General features: G+C 51.0%; 1 protein-coding gene across 1 annotated transcript in view; it reads left to right on the top strand.

Moving 5' to 3' along the window:
- LOC140391644 (seizure 6-like protein) overlaps positions 1–24,759 on the top strand; it is a 522,156-nt gene that overhangs the window by 456,560 nt on the left and 40,837 nt on the right. Inside the window, exons 11-12 of the mRNA XM_072476384.1 lie at positions 7,096–7,290; positions 14,473–14,664. Of these exons, the coding sequence (XP_072332485.1) occupies positions 7,096–7,290; positions 14,473–14,664 (387 nt within the window). The remainder of the gene's footprint in view (positions 1–7,095; positions 7,291–14,472; positions 14,665–24,759) is intronic.

Below are 24,759 nucleotides of genomic sequence, written 5' to 3'. Positions count from 1 at the left end.
GATTTTGTATCGCCCCGGCAAACTGAACGAGCCCCCAGATGCCCTATCCCGAGGAACATGTGCCAGCGCACAAGTAGTCCCACTCCGGGCCCTTCATGACACCCTTTGTCACCCGGGGGTCACACGGTTGTACCATATTGTCAAGGCTAGCAATCTGCCCTACTCCGTCGAGGAAGTACGGACAGTCACCAGGGACTGCCAGGTCTGTGCGGAGTGCAAGCCGCACTTCTACCGGCCGGACCGTGCGCGCCTGGTGAAAGCCTTCCGCCCCTTTGAACGCCTCAGCATGGATTTCAAAGGGCCCCTCCCCTCCACCGACCGTAACACGTATATTCTCAGTGTGGTCGATGAGTACTCCATGCCAACCCCCAGTATGCCTACGTAGCGTACCCCGACGGCCGCCAAGATACTGTCTCCCTCAGGGACCTGGCACCAGCCGGTTCCACTCATACACACTTCCCCGGGCCGCGCCACCCTCCCCTCCTCCGGCACTCCCAACATTAACCCTACCAGGACCATCCCTCCTTCCCCTGCTCACGCAAGAAGATGAAGAGGATTTTGGCACGCTCCCGGCTTCACCCGACATCAGGCCAGCACCGACATCGCCAGCATCGACGTCGCCGCCATCATTACGTCGCTCCCAGTGGAGCGTCAAGGCACCAGACCAGTTGAATCTCTGACTGGCACCGGACTTTCAAAAGACATTTTTTTCTCTCCTAATAAAACACTGTACATAAATTCACTACTGTATATAGTTCTCCACCACACCCGCCTGACCCATTTTTAACAGGGGGTGAATGTGGTAAACCACTGTTACACCTGTATTAGGTGATAAGGTAGGACCTGTACTACAGGTTCGCCGGTAACCCCTGCCTGCTGGCTCCGCCCAGTAGGAGGAGTATAAATACGCGTCTCCTCTATTCAGCAGCCATTTCGCCAGCTGCTGTGGGAGGCCTCACATCTTACTGCAATAATGCCACAGTTGTATCCAACCTGAGTCTTTGTACAATTGATCGTGCATCACTCAGTGCAGAGTTCCCTCACTGCAGAGTTCCCTCACTGCAGAGTTCCCTCACTGCAGTGCTCCCGCAGTGCAGTGCTCCCTCAGTGCAATGCTCCCTAAGTGCGGTTTTCCCTCAGTGCAGTGTTCTGTCAGTGTGGTGTTCCCTCAGTGCTGCGTTCCCTCAGTGCGGTGTTCCCTCAGTGCTGTGTTCCCTCAGTGCAGTGTTCCCTCAGTGCAGTGTTCCCTCAGTGCAGTGTTCCCTCAGTGCGGTGCTCCCTCAGTGCAATGCTCCCTAAGTGCGGTTTTCCCTCAGTGCAGTGTTCTGTCAGTGTGGTGTTCCCTCAGTGCTGCGTTCCCTCAGTGCGGTGTTCCCTCAGTGCTGTGTTCCCTCAGTGCAGTGTTCCCTCACTGCAGAGTTCCCTCACTGCAGTGCTCCCGCAGTGCAGTGCTCCCTCAGTGCAATGCTCCCTAAGTGCGGTTTTCCCTCAGTGCAGTGTTCTGTCAGTGTGGTGTTCCCTCAGTGCTGCGTTCCCTCAGTGCGGTGTTCCCTCAGTGCTGTGTTCCCTCAGTGCAGTGTTCCCTCAGTGCAGTGTTCCCTCAGTGCGGTGCTCCCTCAGTGCGGTGTTCCCTCAGTGTGGTGTTCCCTCAGTGTGGTGTTCCCTCAGTGCGGTGTTCCCTCAGTGCGGTGTTCCCTCAGTGCTGCGTTCCCTCAGTGCGGTGTTCCCTCAGTGCGGTGTTCCCTCAGTGCGGTGTTCCCTCAGTGTGGTGTTCCCTCAGTGCTGCGTTCCCTCAGTGCGGTGTTCCCTCAGTGCAGTGTTCCCTCAGTGCGGTGTTACCTCAGTGCAGTGTTCCCTCAGTGCGGTGTTCCCTCAGTGTGGTGTTCCCTCAGTGCGGTGTTCCCTCAGTGCAGTGTTCCCTCAGTGCAGTGTTCCCTCAGTGCAGTGTTCCCTCAGTGCGACGTTCTCTCAGTGCTGCGTTCCCTCAGTGCGGTGTTCCCTCAGTGTGGTGTTCCCTCAGTGCAGTGTTCCCTCAGTGCAGTGTTCCCTCAGTGCGACGTTCTCTCAGTGCTGCGTTCCCTCAGTGCAGTGTTCCCTCAGTGCGGTGTTCCCTCAGTGCGGTGTTCCCTCAGTGCGGTGTTCCCTCAGTGCGGTGTTCCCTCAGTGCAGTGTTCCCTCAGTGCGGTGTTCCCTCAGTGCGGTGTTCCCTCAGTGCAGTGTTCCCTCAGTGCGACGTTCTCTCAGTGCTGCGTTCCCTCAGTGCAGTGTTCCCTCAGTGCGGTGTTCCCTCAGTGTGGTGTTCCCTCAGTGCGGTGTTCCCTCAGTGCAGCGTTCCCTCAGTGCGGTGTTCCCTCAGTGCAGTGTTCCCTCAGTGCAGTGTTCCCTCAGTGCGACGTTCTCTCAGTGCTGTGTTCCCTCAATGCGGTATTCCCTCAGTTTGGAGATCCCTCAGTGCAGCGTTCCCTCAGTGCAGTGTTCTCTCAGTGCAGTGTTTACTCAGTATGGCACTCTCTCAATGTGGCATTCCCTCAGTGCAGTATTCCCTCCATGCGGTGTCCCCTCAGTGCAGTGTTCCCTCAGCGCGGCATTCACTTAGTTCGGAGACTCCTCAGTGCGGCGTTCGCTCAGTTCGGAGATCCCTCAGTGCAGCATACCCTCAGTGCTGTGTTCTCTCAGTACAGCGTTCCCACAGTGCAGTGTTTCCTCAGTGAGGTGTTCCCTCAATGTGGCATTCCCTCAGTGCTGCGATCCCTCAGTGCGGCGCTCCCTCAGTGTGGCCCGCCTTCAGTGCAGATTTCCCTCCGTGCAGCATTCCCTCCGTGCAGCATTCCCTCAGTGCTGCGTTCCCTCAGTGCGGCGCTCGTTCAGTGTGGCCCTCCTTCAGTGCGGAGTTCTCTCCGTGCAGAATTCCCTCAGTGCGGTGTTTCCTCAGTGCAGTGTTCCCTCAGTGCAGCGTTCCCTCAGTGCGGTGTTCCCTGAGTGCGACGTTCTCTCAAGTGCTGCGTTCCCTCCGTACGGTGTTCCCTCAGTGCAGTGTTCCCTCAGTGCAGAGTTCCTTCAGTGCAGTGTTCCCTGAGTGCGACGTTCTCTCAGTGCGGTGTTCCCTGAGTGCGACATTCTCTCAGTGCGACGTTCTCTCAGTGCAGCGTTCCCTCAGTGCGGCGTTCCCTCAGTGCTGCGTTCCCTCAGTGCAGCCTTCCCTCAGTGCGGTGTTCCCTCAGTGCGGCGTTCCCTCAATGCGGCATTCCCTCAGTTTGGAGATCCCTCAGTGCAGCGTTCCCTCAGTGCAGTGTTCTCTCAGTGCAGTGTTTACTCAGTGTGGCGCTCTCTCAATGTGGCATTCCCTCAGTGCAGTATTCCCTCCATGCGGTGTCCCCTCAGTGCAGCGTTCCCTCAGCGCGGCATTCACTTAGTTCGGAGACACCTCAGTGCGGCGTTCGCTCAGTTCGGAGATCCCTCAGCGCAGCATACCCTCAGAGCTGTGTTCTCTCAGTGCGGCGCTCTTTCAGTGTGGCCCTCCTTCAGTGCGGAGTTCCCTCCGTGCAGCATTCCCTCAGTGCTGCGTTCCCTCAGTGCGGCACTCCCTCAGTGTGGCCCTCCTTCAGTGCGGAGTTCTCTCCGTGCAGCATTCCCTCAGTGCTGCGTTCCCTCAGTGCGGCACTCCCTCAGTGCAGCATTCCCTCAGTGCTGCGTTCCCTCAGTGCTGCGTTCCCTCAGTGCTGCGTTCCCTCAGTGCGGCACTCCCTCAGTGCAGCATTCCCTCAGTGCAGCATTCCCTCAGTGCTGCGTTCCCTCAGTGCTGCGTTCCCTCAGTGCTGCATTCCCTCAGTGCTGCGTCCCCTCAGTGCGGCACTCCCTCAGTGCAGCATTCCCTCAGTGCTGCGTTCCCTCAGTGCTGCGTTCCCTCAGTGCGGCACTCCCTCAGTGTGGCATTCCCTCAGTGCAGCATTCCCTCAGTGCTGCGTTCCCTCAGTGCTGCGTTCCCTCAGTGCTGCGTACCCTCAGTGCAGCATTCCCTCAGTGCAGCGTTCCCTCAGTGCTGCGTTCCCTCAGTGCTGCGTTCCCTCAGTGCTGCGTTCCCTCAGTGCGGCACTCCCTCAGTGCGGCATTCCCTCAGTGCTGTGTTCCCTCAGTGCTGCGTTCCCTCAGTGCTGCGTTCCCTCAGTGCGGCACTCCCTCAGTGCGGCGTTCCCTCAGTGCTGCGTTCCCTCAGTGCTGCGTTCCCTCAGTGCTGCGTTCCCTCAGTGCGGCATTCCCTCAATGCTGCACCTGAGTATCAGCCTGGATTTTATGCTTCATTCTTTGGAGTGGGACTTCTCTGGAGACAGACAACCTTCTGACTCAGAGGCAAGAGTGCTGCCCAGTGAGCCAAAGCACTCTTACAACCATCTTTACTGGAATGGGGAGATTACAGAAGAGAAGCTGTCTATTAGTGGTGATTTGTTACAGTTCACTCAGAGGGTCCAAGTTGCTGTGGCACAATGCACTTTTATATCCATGTTAATGACTTGAGCTAGGAAGAGTAATGGTAGAGACTCCAACATCCTTTCCATGAAAATGTTGACCAGGATCTCGCCCACTCTCACAGCCTGACATTGTTGTGTGTTGGAAGGATTCACAGGCTGTTCGTCAACCTGTTTGGCCCTGTTATCGACATACTTTCCTTGGCCATCAAGTCCTGAGGTGGGACTTGAACCCACCATTGGCAAGGTCAGCATTTGTTGCCCATTCCTAATTTCCCATCAGCAGGTGGCGGTGAGCTACCTCCTTGAACCTTGCAGTCTCTGTGGCATAGGTACACCCACCATGCAGTTAGGGAGGGGGCCCCAGGTTTCTGACGCAGTGACAGTGCAGGAATGCCGATTATATTTCCAAGCCAAGATGATATGAGGCTTGAAGGTGCTGTTCCTGTGCGTTTGCTGTCACCCTTCCAGATGGTAGTGTTCACGGGTTTGGAAGACCCTAGAATCATAGAATTGACAGTGCAGAAGGAGGCCATTCGGCCCATCGAGTCTGCACTGGCCCGTGGAAAGAGCATCCTACCCCAGCCCACACCTCCACCCTGCCCGTGTAGCCCAGTAACCCCATCTAACCTTTTGGACACTAAGGGCAATTTAGCGTGGCCAATCCACCTAACCTGCACATCTTTGGACTGTGGGAGGAAACCGGAGCACCCGGAGGAAACCCTCGCACACACGGGGAGAACGTGCAGACTCCGCACAGACAGTGACCCAAGTGGGAATCAAACCTGGGACCCTGGAGCTGTGAGGCAACTGTGCTAACCATTGTGCCAGCATGCCCCCCCCCCCCAGAAGGAGGCTGAGGGAGTTGACTGCAGCGGGTTTTATACAAGCCAGTGCTGGCATAGGCCAGTGGGGGGGACTGGGTGAATGTCTCAGGTGGCGACAGATAGGGTGTGGACCTAGCAGGTGGCTATGTCCAAGGAGGGGTTGAATTTCCTGAGCGTTGTGACGTTGTAAGAGGTTCCTTGCTTCAGATCTTTCTTGACTGTGTTATCAGAAGATAACATTCATTGCAACTAATTTGATAAACTTGACAAACGAAAGGAAATAACATTAGTTTGTGTGATCTGAATGGATCTGGCTGCTTTCATCCCAGGACCGAGGCACCGACATTATTACTATTGCACCTTTCTAACCTGTGATGTTTTTACTTCCACTGGTGACAGACCAATTTTTCAATCTTCCTTGCTTCATTTGCTGTGATATATAGCTCGAAGCACTGCTGTATTTCAACCAGACAGAAAAAAATTAATCACATTTTCCCTGAAAAGATGTGTGCGCAGCTTCAATTTTGTTTCCTGCACAGTTTCTTTTTTTTCTCCCTACATAAATGGTACCCGAAGCGGAGACTACGGACATCAGTTCAGGTCTGCCTTGGTCACGTGGCACAGGTGCTGGGCTAACGACAGGCGCAATGAAAAATGGGTGGAAAAATATTTCTGTTGGCCTGTAGCTGCCTGCGAGCGTGGTGGAGACAGATAGATTAAATCGAGGTGTTCAAGAGGAACTGGATTATTATTTGAAAAGGAAACTGGGCTCCGGGGAGAAGGTGTGCGGGAGGTGGGGGCTGGTGAGGGCAACTGTGAGTGGCACAATGAAAATTGCTCTTCCGAAAAGCGAGCGTAGACAAATGGTGCCCTACTGTGCTGTGACCATTCAGGGATTCTATATTATTAAAGGGACAGCATATTTTAATGTTTTTTTGTTATTTCACTTTGCCCTGAGATTTGATTCCATAATCTAGGCGGAGAGAGTGCTGCACTGTTCGAGGTTCCACCGTTCAGGTGGGATGTGGTACAGGTGGCAGTGACGTAGTAGTATTATTACTGGGCTGGTAAACCAGAGACCCAGAGTCAGGCTCTGGGGTCCCAGGTCCAAATCCCGCCACCGCAGATGGTGAAATTTGAATTCAATAAAAATCTGAAATTAAAAGTCTAATGATGACCATGAAGCCATTGCCGGAAAAACCCATCTGGTTCACTAATGTCCTTTAGGGAAGGAAATCTGCCATCCTTACCTGGTCTGGCCTACATGTGACTCCAGAGCCACAGCAACATATTTGATCCTTAACTGCCCCCTCAAGGGCAGTTAGCGATGGGCAATAAATGCTGGCACAGCGAGCGACGCCCACATCCCATGAACGATCCACTACTTTAAAGAAGAGGAGGGATTTCTCCCCAGTGTCAATATTTATCCCTCAACCAACACAAGATTATCCTGCCATTATCACATTGCTGCCTATTGTGCACAAGGGATAAATATTGGTCAGGAGAACTCTCCAGCAACTTCTTTGCTGCGGTTGGATCTTTTACCTCCACCTGTGGCGCATTCCCTCAGTACTGCGCTGGAATATCAGCCTAGATTTTGTGTTCACGTCTTTGGAGTGAAATTTGAACTCCCCACCTTCTGACCAAGAGGACCACCAAATGAGCCATGGCTGACACTATGTGAGAGCCTGCATGGGTAAGAACCTTCAAAAACATTGTATTCAATGGCCGAGGGGGAACGAAAGATCATCTGCTTAACGGCTCAACACGTTGATTCCAACTTTTGCCTTCTGTCTTCCTTGCAGAGGTTTCCCGGAATGACACCTGCTCAGACCTTCCAGAGATCCCCAATGGCTGGAAAACGACTTCCCACAGAGAAATGGTCCGTGGAACCATGATAACCTACCAGTGCGACCCGGGATACGACATCTTGGGAAGTGACACCCTCACCTGCCAGTGGGATCTCACATGGCGCAGTGATCCCCCATTCTGTGAAAAAAGTAAGGGAAATCCGTCGTCCTATGTTGCTCAACCTAGCTAAAACACAAGGGAGCATTTCAGTTAAGTGTATAGATCATGGAAATACAATAGTGGTTCTGATGGAGAGGTAATACTTGTGCTGTTAATAGACTTGCCCTGACCAATCGAATTGAATGAAACAAATTAGCTGCACATTAATTCCTCCAGCACGTTATGTATTTTCATTTTTATAATGTACTGAAGGTGCAATCAAGCCGCCTGTGTAAATACCAAGTCTCTTTTTTAACATTACGCCGATAGAACCACCAATGACTGGTACGTCAGTGTTTTGCTGAACATGCTCTTTTAGAGCAGCAGGGTTCTGAATGCTGACTGGAAATCATTTCCAATGTCAAGCACATTACTGATATTTTATGGGTCATGGGGTTGAGGTGCATTCTCGGGGAAATGCTTGGATGGTTTTGACAGCATTATCGCTGCTGATATTGTCTACCCTTCCTCCTTCCCTGGCTGACAAAACGATGACTGATGTCCAGGAGATGGTGCATGAACAATATATCCAGAATGAACTATTGCTTAGGCGTCACAAGCAATCTATCATTTTACTACAGCGAACGGTGATGTAAACCAGTGATTGATATCGCAACTCTCTATTTGTGCAAGATAAATTCAAACTGCTTGCAATGCTCACGTACTCTTAGTTGGTGGAGATCTGCCTGTCAAAGCATGTACAGGTGACCACCCATGATAAGGTTCAGCTATGTCCAAAACTAGACAGTCAGCATGATAGAGGCCAGTAGATATCATTAGCATGGTCGTGAATATGATGGGGTGAATTTCCCTGATATTGCAACGGAACTATTGGATTGCCTGATCCCAATGAATATGTTAATGTAATTAATACAGCTGTGTTTAATGGCACTATTAACATGATTTGCAATTGTGCTGCCAGGCAGGGGTAGGACAATGATCACCGAATGCTTCACTGGGAATGTGTAATCATAGAATCCTACACTGTAAAAGGAGGCTATTCGGCCCATTGAGTACCCACCGACCCTCTGAAAGAACACTCCACCCAAATCCATTTACCTGCCCGATCCCAATAACTCCTTTACCTAACCCACACAGCCCTGGGGACTGATGGGGCAATTTAGCACTGCCAATCCACCTAGCCTGCACATCTTTGGACAGGGGGAGGAAACCGGAGCACCCGGAGGAAACCCACGCAAGGTACAGGGAGAAAGTGCAAACTCCACCCAGGCAGTCACCCGAGGCCGGAATTGAACCCGGGTCACTGACTCTGTGAGGCAGCAGTGCTAACCACTGTGCCACCATGCCGCCGTAAATGTGAGATAGTCAGTGCTACTGAGGACCGCACAAGAAGCTCAACTCTGGGAGGTGGGGGATGGGGGTCTTCCATTATCATTGCGTGGGATGTTAACTGTAACTCCAGCATTTAACTATGCCTTCAGGCGGGAGGCTCAGAGAATACTGCCCCTCCCCCTACAACAGATTGAGGATGAGGTATGTAATATGTAATTTAATGCAGGCAGTGGACTGAAAGGACAGCACCGAACCTCCCTTGACGTTTTCTACACGGCTCGGTACAGAGCTGAACAATGTAGAGTGTTTGTCCACAGCACCATGTTACCACATGGGCCAGGTGTGGCCTGCTGAGTCATCACGTGCATGCACATCTGTAGTTTCGGCTTGGTACAGTGTTGACTCCAAATTAATATGTATATGGGTCCAAATTAATGAATGGAAAATCAGGCAGACTGCATTAAAGGTGGACATTCCTCCTATCAGAATCCATTATGCCCAGATTAATTACAAAATATATTAATGACACCCAGGGACAGATAGTAATGAGCCAATTTTCCTCCACATTTGACCCTGTCTGAAAATCAGAGGATAATGAGAGCTACGATGCCAACTCTCCACCCTCCTTGCATTGCACAGGGAGTTCCTGTGGCCTTCCTGTTCTTGTGGCAACAGCATGGGGGATCTTATGGAAATAACTAGAGAGACATAATGGGCAACATTTACAGGCTCACCAAGAACAAGTGGGCATCGCTCCTTTGTTCCCAACTTCACTCAGATCGATGTTGTTTGAGGGTCCAGAAGGATAGATGGCCTATTTCTTTTCCTGCTATTTGAGACAACAGCCGAATGACCCAGTGGCTAATGTCCACTGACATCCTGATGGCCTCTTAAGCATGCAGGAATGATTAACTTTGCTATGGACCCGTGGAGGATCGGGGAACTTTAAAAGGTGGGATTTTTAAGGACCGTTTTGGGGCGGTGAAGGCTGATTTGGGGCGGTCCAGCTGATGTCAACATCTGTTTCCGAGGCTGGCAACCTCCACTGCCGTAGGTGGGGTCGCCCTAGCGGGACGAGAAGATCCCGAAGGCGCGAAGGGCCGGAGGATTTCGGCCATTAAACAGGGAAATGTTAGCCGATTAAAATAACCTGAACCCAAGAAACAACTGAGTTTGGTTTCCCCTCAATTTCTTTGAGGCATGAACAACCCAAGTCGACTGCGTTGAACCCGACGATGATATACATTTCAAATTGGCAAAGGCTTTTGATGAAGTTCCACAAGAAAGGTTATTAATTAAGCTCAAAGCTGTGGGGGTTCAAGGCAGACCATAGGTATGCATATGAAATTGGCTGAAATTGGACTCAGAGGAGGCAACCAGAAATTAGAGATTGAGCTGAACAAAGGCAAATGAAATTTAAAGCAGACACGTTTCTCGTGTGTTTCATAATTCAATAAACAAAACCTGGTACTGAAAACCAATCTCAGTGGTGGTGACCATGAAACTATCAGCGATTGTCATAAAAGCCCAACTGGTACACTAATGTCCCTTTGGGAAGGAAATCTGCCGCCCTTACATGGTCCGGCCTACAGGTGACTCCAGAGCCACAGCAATGTGGTTGGTTCTTAACTTCCCTCTGAAAAGGCCCAGCAAGCTACTCAGTTCAAAGGGCAACAAATGCTGACCTGGCCCAGCGACACCCTCATCCCAAGAAAGAATAAAGGTTAAAAAACAGGCAAGTATGTGAGCAACATCTGGGGCGGGATTCTCCGACCCCCCCCGCTGGGTTAGAGAATCGCCAGGGGACGCCGTGGATCCCTCCCCGCTGCTCCTACGCCAGCTGCCGAATTCTCTTGCCCCGGTTTTTTTGGCGGGGGCGGCGATCACGTCACGCCGGTCGGGGCCCGTTGGCAGTGCCCTCGCCCCCCCCCACGGCGATTCTCCGGGCCCCGATGGGCCGAGCGGCTGCCCGTTTTCGGCCAGTCCCGCTGCCGTGGATTAGACAAGGTCCATACCGGCCGGACCTGGCTTTGAGGGCGGCTTGCTGAGTCCTCAGGGGGGCGCGAGGGGATCCACGGTGGCCTGGCCCACGATCGGGGCCCACCGATCTGCGGGCGGGCCTGTGCCGTGGGGGCACTCTTTCTCTCCACGCCGGCCTCTGTAAAGCTCCGCCATGGCCGGCGCGGAGAAGAAACCCCCTGCGCATGTGCAGGGATCACGCCAGCGGTTCTGCGCATGGGTCAGAACATGCTGGCGCTCCCGCGCATGCGCTAACTCGCGCCGGCCGGCGGAGGCCCTTCAGCGCTGGTTGGCGCAGCGCCAACTGCCCCAGCGCCGGCCTAGCCCCCGGAAGTGCGGAGGATTCCACAACTTCCGGCGGCCCGACGCCAGAGTGGTTTACGCCGCTCTTTGCCGACGGTCCGGCCCGCCCGCCGGTTGGGGAGAATCCCGGCCGTGTGATCTATGAGTAATTTTGAAGTAGCAGAGTGTGGTGAACCACTGTATTATATTGTACATTCTGTTCTTATTGTACTTACTGTTCTTACTGTTTGTTACATGTCTGGGTTTGTCCCTGCTGGGCAGGCTCAAGTATAAAGGTGGCTAACCTCCAGCCCTGCCCTCATTCTGGGACCGGCTGCCAGCAGGTGTCTTTTAGCTGGTTAAAGCCACAGTTTACTCTTCCCACTCTCGTCTGTCGTCATTGATGGTACATCACAGAGACACAATTGAAGGAGCTCTGGTGGACTCAATATCCAGAGGAACAGACAATAAAGCCATGGGAATGCTGTCCTACAGCCAATACAGTATAATACAAATCAGCAGAGGTTGTGATTGAACTGTAGAGGGCTGTAGTTAGACCACAGCTTGAACAGTATGTCCTGTTCTGTTTCCTGGAAATTTTCACTCTCACCAGGGCAGGTCAAAGGCTAGGAATCTTATGGCGAGTAACTCACCTCCTGACCCCCCCAGAGCCTGTCCATCGCCTACCCTCCATGACCGACGAACAGTGGCAGGGATGTAACCCACTCCTGATTCCCGTACAACCAATATCCTGGGAGTCACCATTGATCAGAAGCTAAAATGAGCTAGCCAAATTAATACTGTGGCTACCAGGGCAGGTCAAAGGCTAGAAATCCTACAGCGAGTAACTTACCTCCTGACCCCCCAAAGTCTGCCCACCATCGACAAGGCACAAGTCAGGAGTGCAATGGAATACTCTCCACTTGCCTGGATTAGTGCAGCTCAAAAAACACTCAAGAAGCTCAACACCATCCAGGACAAAGCAGCTCACTTGATTGCTCCCCCTTCCACAAACATTCAAACCCTCCACCGCCAACAAACAGCGGCTGTGTGTACCATCTACAAGATACACATGTAGTAACTCACTAAGGTTCCTTCAAGAACACCTTCTAAACCCATGACCACTACCATCTAGAAGGACAAGAGCAGCAGATACCTGGGAACCCCACCACCTGGAGGTTCCCCTCCAAGTCACTCACCACCCTGACTTGGAAATATATCTCCATTCCTTCACTGTCGCTGGGGTAACATCCTGGAACTCCCTCCTTAACAGCACAGTGGGTGTACCTACACCTTAAGGACTGCAGTGGATCAAGAAGGCAGCTCACTGCCACCTTCTGAAGGGCAACTAGGATGGGCAATAAATGGTGGCCTAACCAGCGACGCCCACACCCCTTTAATTCTGGCAGGGGTGGGATGGGGGGCAGGGGGTTGGGGGGCGGGGGGGGTCCAGCAATGCAGGGAAGTCCAGAAGACTCATGGTTAACATCAGGAGCCTGAGCGAGGGAAGGGCGTTGAGCTCTTCAACTGTAAAAGAGGTATTTGAAAAGTAATCTTATAGAGGTTCATCGAAAATGTCACTCCTGGGGCAGCACGGTGGTGCAGTGCTTAGCACTGCTGCCTCACGGCGCCAAGGACCTGGGTTCGAACCCGGCCCCAGGTCACTGACTGTGCGGAGTTTGCACGTTATCCCCGCATTTGCACGGGTTTCACCCCCACAACCCAAAGATGTGCAAGGTAGGCGGATTGGCCGCACTAAATTGCCCCTTAATTGGTAAAAATTGAAGAAGGCACCCTAAATATATTTAAAAAAAAGAAAAGGTAAATCCTGAATACAAACTATAAATAAAAATTTGGTACAGGGACCTGGGTTCAGACTAATAAAAGTTAACTTTAAGATCGCATTCTGAGATGTCCTCTTTCATGTGCAGAGCGTGAATAAAAATGCAAGTTGCTGCCTTCCTCAGAGCAGATCTATCACTGAATGTGGGACAGAAAAGTGATTGCATTCTGCGGTATTTCAATCACCAACCTTAATAAGAACAATAAAAATCAATAAACACGCACTCTGAATGCGAAACATTAAACATATAAATTACCCTTTCTGTAAGTGCCTTTCGAGCAATGACTCCTCACGGCTGTGTATGAGTTCATTTCCCTGTCACCTGTGAGGATTGATTCACGTCCATACAAAATACCAGTGGGTGAAAGAGACATGACACACACTATGTGGCTACATTCATCACTGGTTCCCTTGGGGACAGCCAAAATATTGGAGCAAAGACAGAGGCAGCAAGCAGGAAGATTAGACCCTCAGCAGCACTGCGTGACTCTAAAGTCTTGCCCGGCCAGCTCATCCTCAAATGACGCTTACATCAGGTAATAAGTACGGATCTTTAGAAGCCACCTCGCCCCCTCTGCTTGTTTACTCCCGCCACAAATATAACAGGTAAAAGTGGATTGACAGTGAGAGGACGGAATGTGCTGCTAGCTTTGTCCCAGTTAATAATGATGCCAATGGTGGCGGCATGGCGGTTAGCACTGCTGCCTCACGGCGCCGAGAACCTGGGTTCGATCCCAGCTCTGGGTCACTGTCCGTGTGGAGTTTGCACATTCTCCCCGTGTCTGCGTGGGTCTCACCCCTACAACCCAGACGATGTGCAGGTTAGGTGGATTGGCCACGCTAAATTGCCCCTCAATTGGAAAAAAAACACAATTGGGTACTCTAAATTAATTTTCTTTTAAATGAAGATGCCAACAGCAAGTCCTATCTCAGGGTGCATGGATAGATAAAGGAAAGTTGTCCAGATGACCTGGCACTAGGGTATTTTGTAGGATGTGAAAATGGGCCTAGTCTGATTATGATTGGAAATCAAGCAGCGATTGTCGCGAGCCAGCCCACAGAAAGTCGAGTAAACAGCTGGGGGTTTGGCCCACTCTCGAGCTGCCCATCGAATCAAAGAGTGTGTTTGCCATGGAGCACAACCCATGGAAAGAGGTGGCACGCGTGGAGTCTTTTGAGGTGAGGAGATTGTTGCGCTGCAGCTACCGCACGGTTCCGGCTGACCAGGAAAAACTCTCCCGCCCTTACCCATTGCCACGGGCCTATTGGAAGGAGTGACAGGCTGATAATCAACCTGTTCGGCCACTTTATAAACGCACCTGACGTTCTGGGATGGGACTCAAAGCTGCAGTCTCTGGCCCAGATGTACAGATTCTCCCCATCATGAAATAAGACCACTCCAGGAGGAGCGGGGGGGGGGGGGCTATAAATACAGTACAATGTGCAATTCTGCGGAAGTTGCAAAAGTTTAATTCATTAAATGCTCTTTTTCCATTGTTATGTTCCAGTAGAGTCACATGCTACAAATTATTATGAAACATGCATTATTCCTCATTTGACTGAAGATGTCTCTAACTTCTCTTCATTTCAGGGTTTTGAATGAGACTGGTCGCTGTGCAGTACAGTGGGTTATATTTGGCATGAAACATCGCAGATTGACCTTTTGCCTGTGATGTAGCCCCCTGATAGTTGGACTGAAGGTGTAAGCTCTCCCTCTTTCTCTCTGTCTCTCTAGTTATGTACTGTACAGACCCTGGAGAAGTCAAACACGCCAGTCGCTCCATATCAGATACCAAGCTGCTGGTGGGGTCCACCATACAGTTCAGCTGTGACCCAGGCTTCATACTGGATGGGAATGCACTGATAACGTGCTACAGCCGTGAGACTGGTACCCCACTATGGACATCTAGACTTCCACATTGTGCACGTGAGTGAAAGAGAACCAAGACGAGGTTTTGAAGCATCACTATAATTGCGGTTTGAACTCCGGCAGTGGTTAACTCAGCAAAAACAGCATCTGCTTAACCAAATGGAGCTGAGAGATTCCAGGTGCAGTTCTTGGTTTTTCCTGAGTTAGTTCATCCCAGCCCAAGGCAGTGGGTTGATGATGCAACGGGCATCAACTAGTGACAGAAGAAATTAACCAAAAACGTGTTCTCCCCCTCCCTTCTCCCACACCCCTGGCTCTTTCCACTCTCCCTTCCCCTATCTCTCTCCCCTTTCACTCTCCACTCCACCCTCACCATTCTCCGTTACCCCCATTCTTTCCACTCTCCCCGCCCCTCTCTCCACTACGCTCTCACTCTCCCCCTCCCCAATCCCCACTCCCCTTGCTCTTTCCACTCTACCCCTCCCCACTCTTCATCTACTCTCCCTTCCCTGCTCTTTCCTCCCTCCCTTTGTAACCCTTCCCTCTTCCTCTCCCTCCTCCCCCTCTAGCCCTCCACCTTCTCCCTTCTCTCCCTCTCTCCCTCTGCTCCTAAATTTCAAATTAAATTCCTTTCTTTTTCTTTCTCTATAAATTTAGGGTGCCCAATTCATTATTTTTCCAATTTAGGGGCAATTTAGCGTGGCCAATCCACCTACCCTGCACATCTTTGGGTTGTGGGGGTGAGACCCACACAAACACGGGGAGAATGTGCTAACTCCACACGGACTGTGACCTGGGGCTGGGATCAAGCCTGGGCCCTCGGTGTCATGAGGCAGCAGTGCTAACCACTGTGCCATCGTGCCGCCCTAAATTTGAATTCCTATCCCAGTTTTGATTTTTTGTTTCAAACATATCAATCGGCATTAGGGGCACCTTTTAACTCTTTCTCCATCACATCATATTTTTGATTTTGTTTTCCTCATAATGTTGCTGTTACTGCCCCTTCACTAAGTTAATTGGTAAACGTACAAATCGGTATAAGACTGAACCATTCACTCTCTAAAACGGCCACTGCTGCACGATCCTCGTAGTGTCTGTAGGCCCAATCTTCAACATGAGTCAAGGGGAGATGGGCAAAGAATAAACCCTTTTAATGGAACAAAATATACTTGCATGGGATCCTGAATATTGATTCTGTGAAAGTCTCAAAGCTCATGAATAATTCTGCTTAAAATCAAAATAATTCACAGCAGAACAATGTCACCTCACGGCACTTTCACATAGTCTCTGCGGAGAGGAGTGACAGGCTTGTTAATTGCTATTCAGCCGAGAGGAAGTAGAAGAAGCCTTATTAATAGTTAAAAAGAAAATGTTCTTCATCAAAATGACTTTCAAGCGGGAAGTTTCTGATCGTAATTAATGATAATAAATAACCAAGGAGAATCATCGCCACAAGGTGCTGTGTCAAAATAAAAGGGGGATAATGACACACTTGGCTTGTAAATGGATTACGGAAAGTTATCATGCAGGTAGAGCAAGCAATTAGGAAGTGCGTGGTGTTTTAGCTTTCGTTACAAAATAATTGGGGTATCAGGGCCAAATTCTCACTCTCAAGTTAGGAGCGTAGAATCGGGAAAGATCCCGACTCCACCAACCCGATTCGGGAGAAAATGCCCTGGATGTTCTCATTGCTGTTCCAGGCGGTGGGGTAGTTGTGGTGCTGGGTTAGATGGTTAGATCCTCTCTTGTAGGCGATGGTCATTACCTGGCACTTCTGTGGCGCGAATGTAACTTGCCACTTGTCATCCCTAGCCTGGATATTGTCCAGGTCTTGCTGCATTTGGACATGTTCTGCTTCATTATCTGAGGAGTCGCGAATGGTGCTGAACTTTGTGCAGTCATAGAATCATAGAATTTACAGTGCAGAAGGAGGCCATTTCGCCCATCGAGTCTGCACCGGCCCTTGTAAAGAGCACCCTACCCAAGCCCACACCTCCACCCTATCCCCATAACCCAGTAACCCCACCCAACACTAAGGGCAATTTTGGACCCTAAAGGCAATTTAGCATGGCCAATCCACCTAACCTGCACATCTTTGGACTGTGGGAGGAAACCGGAGCACCCGGAGGAAACCCACACACACACAGGGAGAAGGTGCAGACTCCGCACAGACAGTGACCCAAGCTGGGAATTGAACCTGGGACCCTGGAGCTGTGAAGCAATTGTAATAACCACTATGCTACCATTAGCAAACATCCCCACATCTGACCTTATGACGGAAGGGAGGACATTGATGAAGCAGCTGAAGGTGGTTGAGCCGAGGACACTACTCTGAGGAACACCTGCAGTGATGTCCTGGAGCTGAGATGATTGACCTCCAACCAACACAACCATCTTCCTTTATGCCAGGTATGACTCCAACCAACGGAGAGATTTCGCCCTGATTCCCATTGACTCCAGTTTTGCTAGGGGTCCTTGATGCCATTCTCGGTCAAATGCTGCCTTGATGTCGAGGGCAGTCACTCTCACCTCACCTCTGGCATTCAGCTCTTTTGTCCATGTTTGAACCAAGGCTATCGTGCGGTCAGGAGCTGAGTGACCCTGGCAAAACCCAAATTGGCTGGGTTGGATTTGTCCTGTTTCTTGTGTACAGAACACACCTGGGCAATTTTCCACATTGCCGGGTAGATGCCAGTGTAACCAGCAAGAGGGAAAACATACTTGGCCTCACCCTCACCAATCTGCCTGCTGCAGATTGTGGTTGAGCACAATTGTGCTGCTGCTGATGGCCCACAGCGCCTCCTGGATGCCCAGTCTTGAGCTGCTAGATCCGTTTGAAGTCATTTAGCACGGTGGTAGTGCCACACAACACGATGGAGGGTATCCTCAATGTGAGGAGGGGACTCCACAAGGACGGTTCGGTGGTCACTCCTACCGATACTGTCATGGACAGATGCATCTGCAGCAGGCAGATTGGTGAGGATGAGGTCAAGTATGTTTTTCTCTCTTGTTGGCTCCCTCACCACCTGCTGCAGTCCCAGTCTAGCAGCTATGTCCTTTAGGACCCAGCCAGCTCGCTCTGTAGTGGTACTACCGAGCCACTCTTGGTGATGGTCATTGAAGCCCCCCACCCAGAGCATATTCTGCACCCTTGCCACCCTCAGGGCTTCCTCCAAGTGGTATTCAACATGGAGGAGTACTGATTCTTCAGCTGATGGTGCGTGGTAATCAGCAGGAGGTATCCTTGCCCATGTTTAACCTGAAACCACGAGACTTCACGGGGTCCAGATTCGGTGTTGAGGACTCCCAGGGAAACTCTCTCCCGACTGTATACCATTCTGCCGCCACCTCCGCTGGGTCTGTCCTGCCGGTGAGACAGGACATAGCCAGGGCATATCCAGGAATGGTAATCGTGCTGTCTGGGACATTGTTTGTAAGGTATGATTCTGTGAGTATGACTATCTCAGGCTGTTGTTTAACTAGTCTTTGAGATAGCCCTCCCAACTTTGGCACAAGCCCCCAGATGTTAGTAAGGGGGACTTTGCAGGGTCGACAGGGCTGGATTTGCCGTTGTTGTTTCCGGTGCCTGGTTCGATGCCGGGTGGTCCGTCTGGTGTCATTTCTTATTCGTGTTTTTGTAGCGGTTGAATACAACTGAGTGGCTTGCTAGGCCTTTCAGACGGCATTTAAGAGTCAACCACATTGCTGTGGGTCTGGAGTCGCATGTAGGCCAGACCGACCAGGATGGCAGATTTCCTTCCCTATTGGACAGTAATGAACCAGATGGTTTTTTACGACAATCGGCAATGGTTTCATGGTCATCATTAGACTTTTAATTCCAGATATTTTATTGAGTTTAAATTCCACCACCTGCCGTGGTGGGATTCGAACCCGTGACTGTACAATGAACCCAGGATCATTCCCCTGGGTCTCTGGATTACTATTCCAGTGACAATACCACTACGCCACCACCTCCTCTGTCCAATGTGGCCTTGTGCCCAGTTTATTTTTGCAGCGCTCCTGATGCGTGTTGCCTTTTTATTATATTGAAGGCACTACGTAAATATGGACTATTTTTGTGTCTCTCACATAATCCCTGCATTCTGTGGGGAAAACCAGTTTCTTGAGTTTTGTCCATTTAAAGCCTTTGCAGGTGGGCACATGGTCAAAGTCAGACAGACTGTTTGGAGCCACGTGGCTGCCTAGCTTGCCTGTTTGCACTCACACCACCTACCCAGGGTTATTAGTCACATCTCAGCTCCCACTCCTCTGCGGGAGACTGCAGTACAGGCTACTGCAACCATCTATCAACAGCACCGTAAGCTACCAAGCACACGGCTGTTTTAATAGTTCCCCCTGAGAGAGCAGGTTCATAAATCTTTGAAACATTTATTCAAATGATATGACAAATATAGTACAGAAATTGTTGGAGCAGCAAATTTCCAGCAGCAATTATTGATATGTTGTACAATATGTGGTGTAATTAAGAAGTTTCCAGGGATAGGTAACTTGGTGCACTGGATTACGTGTCGGTCGGGGACTGAGGCAGGTGGCATTACAATGTCCGCTCTCTGCCAGGGTCAGTATGAACTCGGCGAAACGTCTGTCAGCTTTTTTAAATTCTCGTTCCTTTCTCAGAGTTGCTCAGCCAATGTACAGAGTGGACAGGGCAAGCCCTCAATCCATCTCCTTGCCCGCTCCATAAGCCAATTCCAAATGAAATTGAGTCCAATTCATGGTCCCTACAGTCAAACCGACAAGTGAAAGCATTATATCTGATCTCAGGCTTGATCCTTCGCTTGATCTTGGCCAAAAGACCGAGAAGCGATGCAGTAATTGAAAGAAAGGAAGGTGTAACAGCTCGCCAGCAGCTTTCACTGTTTCACAATACATTTAACCTGTAGTTACTGGGGTGATATGCACATGCATAGTAATGCAAATAGTTAGATTTACAACCTCCAACCAGCAGGTGGGGACAAAGATCCACCAGGTGACTCCAGAGAACGGCAGTTGGTAGTAAGTTGTACTAGAGGACAGTCGCATTAGAAGTAGTTCCAGGGAAATTCAATTATAGTTTGTTAGGTATCTTTCCACGTGTTCATTTTGTCAGTAAACTATCATCACTAGTCAAAGAACTAGCTGTTCTGTGTGCCTCTTTACCATGGCTTCAACACAGAACACAACAGTTACTGTTTGTGATCCGGGAAACACTGCAGCCAATTTGTGCACAGCAAGAATCTGCGGGGAGGAACATGATAATGGGCGAGATCCTCCAGCCTGCCAGCCACCTGGGAGACGACCCACCTTCGCTTGCAGCAGGATTCTCTGCTCCCACCATTGTCAACGGGAATTCTCATTGAAGTCACCCCAAGCCGCCGGAATTCCTGCGGGCGAGGTGGCAATGTCGGCAGCACCTGAGACTCCTGCCACCAGCAAATGGCTGGAGAATTCCGGCCAATGGCATTGAATTGCGGCTGACCATTCAGCTCCACTGGTCAATGCTAGCATTCCGCAAGAGCCTCCTCCATCCTACTGGGTAACCTATTCTTACCTCCCATCCAGCTTCAGCTGATGTGTACAACAAACAAAGGTTCAGTTTTTGTGATGTTGATTGCGGGATTAAATATTGGTCAAGACACCAGGGCGAACTCACCTGCTCTTCTGCGCAATGGTGTAAGGGATCTTCTACACCCACCTGCGGGAGCAGACTTGGGGGTTTAAGCAGAACTAGGAGGCATAGCCTCAAAATAAGGGGAAGTAGATTTAGGACTGAGTTTAGGAGGAACTTCTTCACCCAAAGGGTTGTGAATCTATGGAATTCCTTGCCCAGTGAAACAGTTGAGGCTCCTTCAAATGTTTTCAAGGTAAAGGTAGATAGTTTTTTGAAGAACAAAAGGGATTAAGGGTTATGGTGTTCGGGCCGGAAAGTGCAGCTGAGTCCAGAAAAGATCAGCCATGATCTCATTGAATGGCGGAGCAGGCTCGAGGGGCCAGATGACCTACTCCTGCTCCTAGTTCTTATGTTCTTAACACCACTTTGTGAAGAGGGTACATCTGGCGGTGCTTCGCTCCGTCAGGGTTAATGGGCCGGAGAGGTTACCGAGATAGGGAGGGGTGAGGCAATTTAACAATCGAGGTACTGCCAGATCAGGAGCAACGGCTAGATCAGCGAGCATGGACGTGATGGGTGGACAGGACTCGGTGTAATTTACGACAACGGCAGCAGAGTTTTTGATGTCCTCAAGTTTACAAAGGGTGCAAGGTGAGAGTCTAGACAGGAGACCGTTGAAATAATCAGGTCTACAGCAACCAAACACGTCTCGAGAGACAGGGGCGGAGTGGGGCAAACATTGCAGAGATGAAAATAAGAATGAAGAAAGTTAGAATTAAAACCCTCTGGCATCTGCAGATAGATCATTTTAGTAGACTTGGCACTGTATGAAATGAATGCAATAACTTTCCTGCAGTCTCTGGCTGGTTTGTCAGAGTGATTCAATGAAAAGGTTTCTGCTGCCATCTCCTGGCGACTCAAACAAATTGAACCTTTAAAAAAATAATTATCAGATCAACCCAAGCTCTTTATTCTCATTCTAATACCCTTGTTCTTATCACTTGTCCAGCTCGAATGCCAGGCTGCATTTGCTTTTATGGCATGTGCAGCATCTTGACAAGTCGCAACAGAAAAGGATGCAAGGTGGCTCGGTGGCATAGTGGTTAGCACTGCTGCCTCACAGTGCCAAGGACTTGGGTTCGATCTCGGCCCCAGATCGCTGTCCATGTGGAGTTTGCACATTCTTCCCGTGTGATGCACGATCAATAACCCCAGAAACAAGATTGGAGACAATTGAAGGCTTTAATACGCTAGATGTTTCCTCCAGCAGCGCAGGTACAGAAGAAAGCTGCTGGGGCGGCACGGGCTCTTATACCCCGCCTTGCAGGGCGGAGCTAACGTACAAGCTTAATCAATGGGAACAAGTACATTCTCCACCAATGGTATTCCGGCATTACCAGGTACCGTGATCCTCCTAACACAGACTACCACATTCACCCCCTGTTAAAAAAGAGTCTGGCAGGGGTGGTGGCTTCGTATTACAACGTGGTAAAAGTGGGAGAAGCTACAGTTATGAAGCTACCTTAATGCCTCCGTACAGCGTTTTGCCTCATTATATCTTAACTATTTACAACTATTTACAAGGATTTTTGCGGTCTGGAGGAATTTTCGGAGGTTGGTGTTGTGGTCCTGCTGGTCGTGGCCGCAGGTGGTGACATTATCAAGGTACGGGAATGTGGCCCGTAAACCGTACCGGTCAACTATTCGTTCCGTCTCTCGTTGGAAGACCAAGACCCCCTTTTCACAGTAACTTCATTTTTTGAAGCCTACTTGTGACAATAAGCGATTTTCATTTCATTTCATTAGTGACACCGAAGGGAACCCTTAAGAAGTGGTAGAGCCGCCCATCTGCTTCGAAGGCAGTGTATTTGCGGTCACTAGTGCGGATGGGGAGCTGGTGGTAGGCGGGCTTAAGATCCACCGTGGAAAAGACCTTGTATTGCGTGATCCTGTTGACCAGGTCGGATATGCGGGGGAGAGGGTACGCGTCAAGCTGCGTAAACCTGTTGATGGTCTGACTGTAGTCGATGACCATCCTATGCTTCTCCCCGGTCTTTACAACCACTACTTGAGCTCTCCAGGGGCTGTTGCCAGCCTCAATGACACCTTCCCTCAGTAACCGTTGGACCTCTGACCTAATAAAGATCCGGTCCTGGGCACTGTACCGTCTGCTCCTGGTGAGGACTGGTTTGCAATCCGGGGTGAGGTTCGCAAACAGGGAAGGCGGATCGACCTTGAGGGTCGCGAGGCTGCAGACAGTGAGGGGGGTATAGGGCCGCCGAATTTGAAAGTTAGACTTTGGAGGTTGCACTGAAAGTCCAACCCTAGGAGTGTGGCCGCGCAGAGGTGGGGAAGGACGTAGAGTGGGTAGTTTTTGAACTCCCTTCCCTGGACCGTGACGTTAGCTACACAAAACCCCTTGATCTCTACTGAGCGAGATCCGGAGGCCAGGGAGATTTTTTGATTAACGGGGTGGACAGGGAGAGAACAGCGTCTTATCGTGTCGGGGTGTATGAAGCTCTCCGTGCTCCCAGAGTCGATTAGGCAGGACGTTTCACGCCCATTGATAAGCACCGTCATCGTGACAGTTGAGTGTTCGGGGCCGAGACTGGTCCAGGGTCACCGAGGCTATTCGTGGCAGCAGTTGAATGTTTTCTTCGGGCGGTATGTGGTCGGCCGAAAGGCGTCCTGGGAGCCCATCCAAGATGGCGGCGTGAATTGGTCGCACATGGCTGGGGGAGCACAAAATGGCGGCGCCCATCCATCGCACGTGGCGTCCGCGGGACAAGATGGCGGTGCCCGGAGGCCGCACGTGCCCTGGAGGAGGAAGATGGCGGCGCCCGCTGGCCGCACGGGGACAGTAGAGAGGGTTGTGGTGGCGGTCCGTATTCGCCTCCGGAGACCGCAGCGACCGCCTGGGCCTGGCATACCGCCACGAAGCAGCCCTTTTTAACCACATCCCTTGCAGGTGGATGAACGGGCCGGACAGCGCTGTCGGGGGCGCTTGGCTTGCCCGCAAAAATAGCAGTGGGGCCTCCCGGGGTTGCCAGGCTGTCTCGCAGCACAAGCTTGTGGGGGGATGGGAGATGCCTCGGGATCAGCCGCGGGGGGGTTCCACGCTGCCCAGGGGGCTGCCGCGCAGTTGGGGACGTAAGCGCGGGCGTTTCGGGAGGCCACATCCAGAGAGCCGGCAAGGGCCTGTGCCTCCTTGAGGCCTAGTGTCTCTTTCTCCAACAATCGCTGGCGGATTTGGGAGGACAGCATACCTGCAACAAAAGCGACCCGGATCAAAGGTTCTGTGTGGTCGCTCGCCAAAACTTGCGGGCAGCTGCAATTTCTCCCCAACACCAGGAGCGCACGGTAGAATTCTTCCAGTGATTCCCCAGGGATTTGTCGCCACATCGTTAATAGATGTCGGGCGTAGACCTGGTTTACAAGGCGAATATAATGTCCTTTCAGCAGCTCCATTGCTGCATCGAAATCGTGCGCGTCCTCGATGAGGGTGGAGATTTCTGGGCTCACCCTCGGGTGCAGAACTTGTAGTTTCTGTTCTCCCGTGGGTGAGTTTTCGGCCGTTCTGAGATATCCGTTGAAACACGCCAGCCAGTGCTTGAAGGTTGCCGCTGAGTTTGCCGCGTGGGGGCTGAGTTGCAGACACTCCGAGCTTGATTCGGAGCTCCATTCTTTAAAAACCAGCGTATTAAATTAATGCACGATCAGTAACCCCAGAAACGAGATTGGAGTCAATTGAAGGCTTTAATACGCTAGATGTTTCCCACAGCAGCGCAGGTACAGAAGAAAGCTGCTGGGGTGGCACGGGCTCTTATACGCCGCCTAACAGGGCGGAGCTAACATACAGGCTTAACCAATGGGAACAAGTACATTCTCCACCAATGGTATTCTAGCATTACCAGGTACCGTAATCCTCCTAACACAGACTACCACACAGTGTCTGCGTGGGTCTCACCCCCACAATGCAAAAAGCTGTGCAGGGTAGGTGGATTGGCCACGCTAAATTGCCCCTTAATTGGAAAAAAACTAAATTGGGTACTTTAAATTTATAAAGAAGAAAACATAAAAGGACGCAGTCTTCAATCAAGTAAAGATTTTTGACAGACATTCAATGACACAATGGTTTCTTAACACGTTGCAGCACTTAACCAGGCTGTTCAACCTACCTGCTGACGTTTAGGCTCCATATGAGCCATCTCCAACCCTACTCCTTTAAACCCAATGTATTTGTCAACTCCTTTCTCTCTCGTGTGCCTTTTTATAGAATTCCTGATGTGCAGAAGAAAGCCGTCCGACCCGACCCTCCGGAACAGCACCCTAACCAGGCCCAATCCCCCGCCCTTTCCTCGTAATCCCACCCAGCCTTTGGACACTTAGGGACAATGTAGCATGGCCAATCCGCCTAACATGTGCATCCTTGGACTGAGGGAGGAAACCGGAACATCCGGTGGAAACCCACACAGATACGGGGAGAATGGTGGCATATTAGCACAGTGGTTAGCACAGTTGCTTCACAGCTCCAGGGTCCT

Source organism: Scyliorhinus torazame, chromosome 1 (genome assembly GCF_047496885.1).
Source record: "Scyliorhinus torazame isolate Kashiwa2021f chromosome 1, sScyTor2.1, whole genome shotgun sequence".
NCBI classification, from domain to species: Eukaryota; Metazoa; Chordata; class Chondrichthyes; order Carcharhiniformes; family Scyliorhinidae; genus Scyliorhinus; species Scyliorhinus torazame.
The sequence above is the reverse complement of the archived record's forward strand: the minus strand, read 5'-3'. Positions and strand labels throughout refer to the sequence as shown.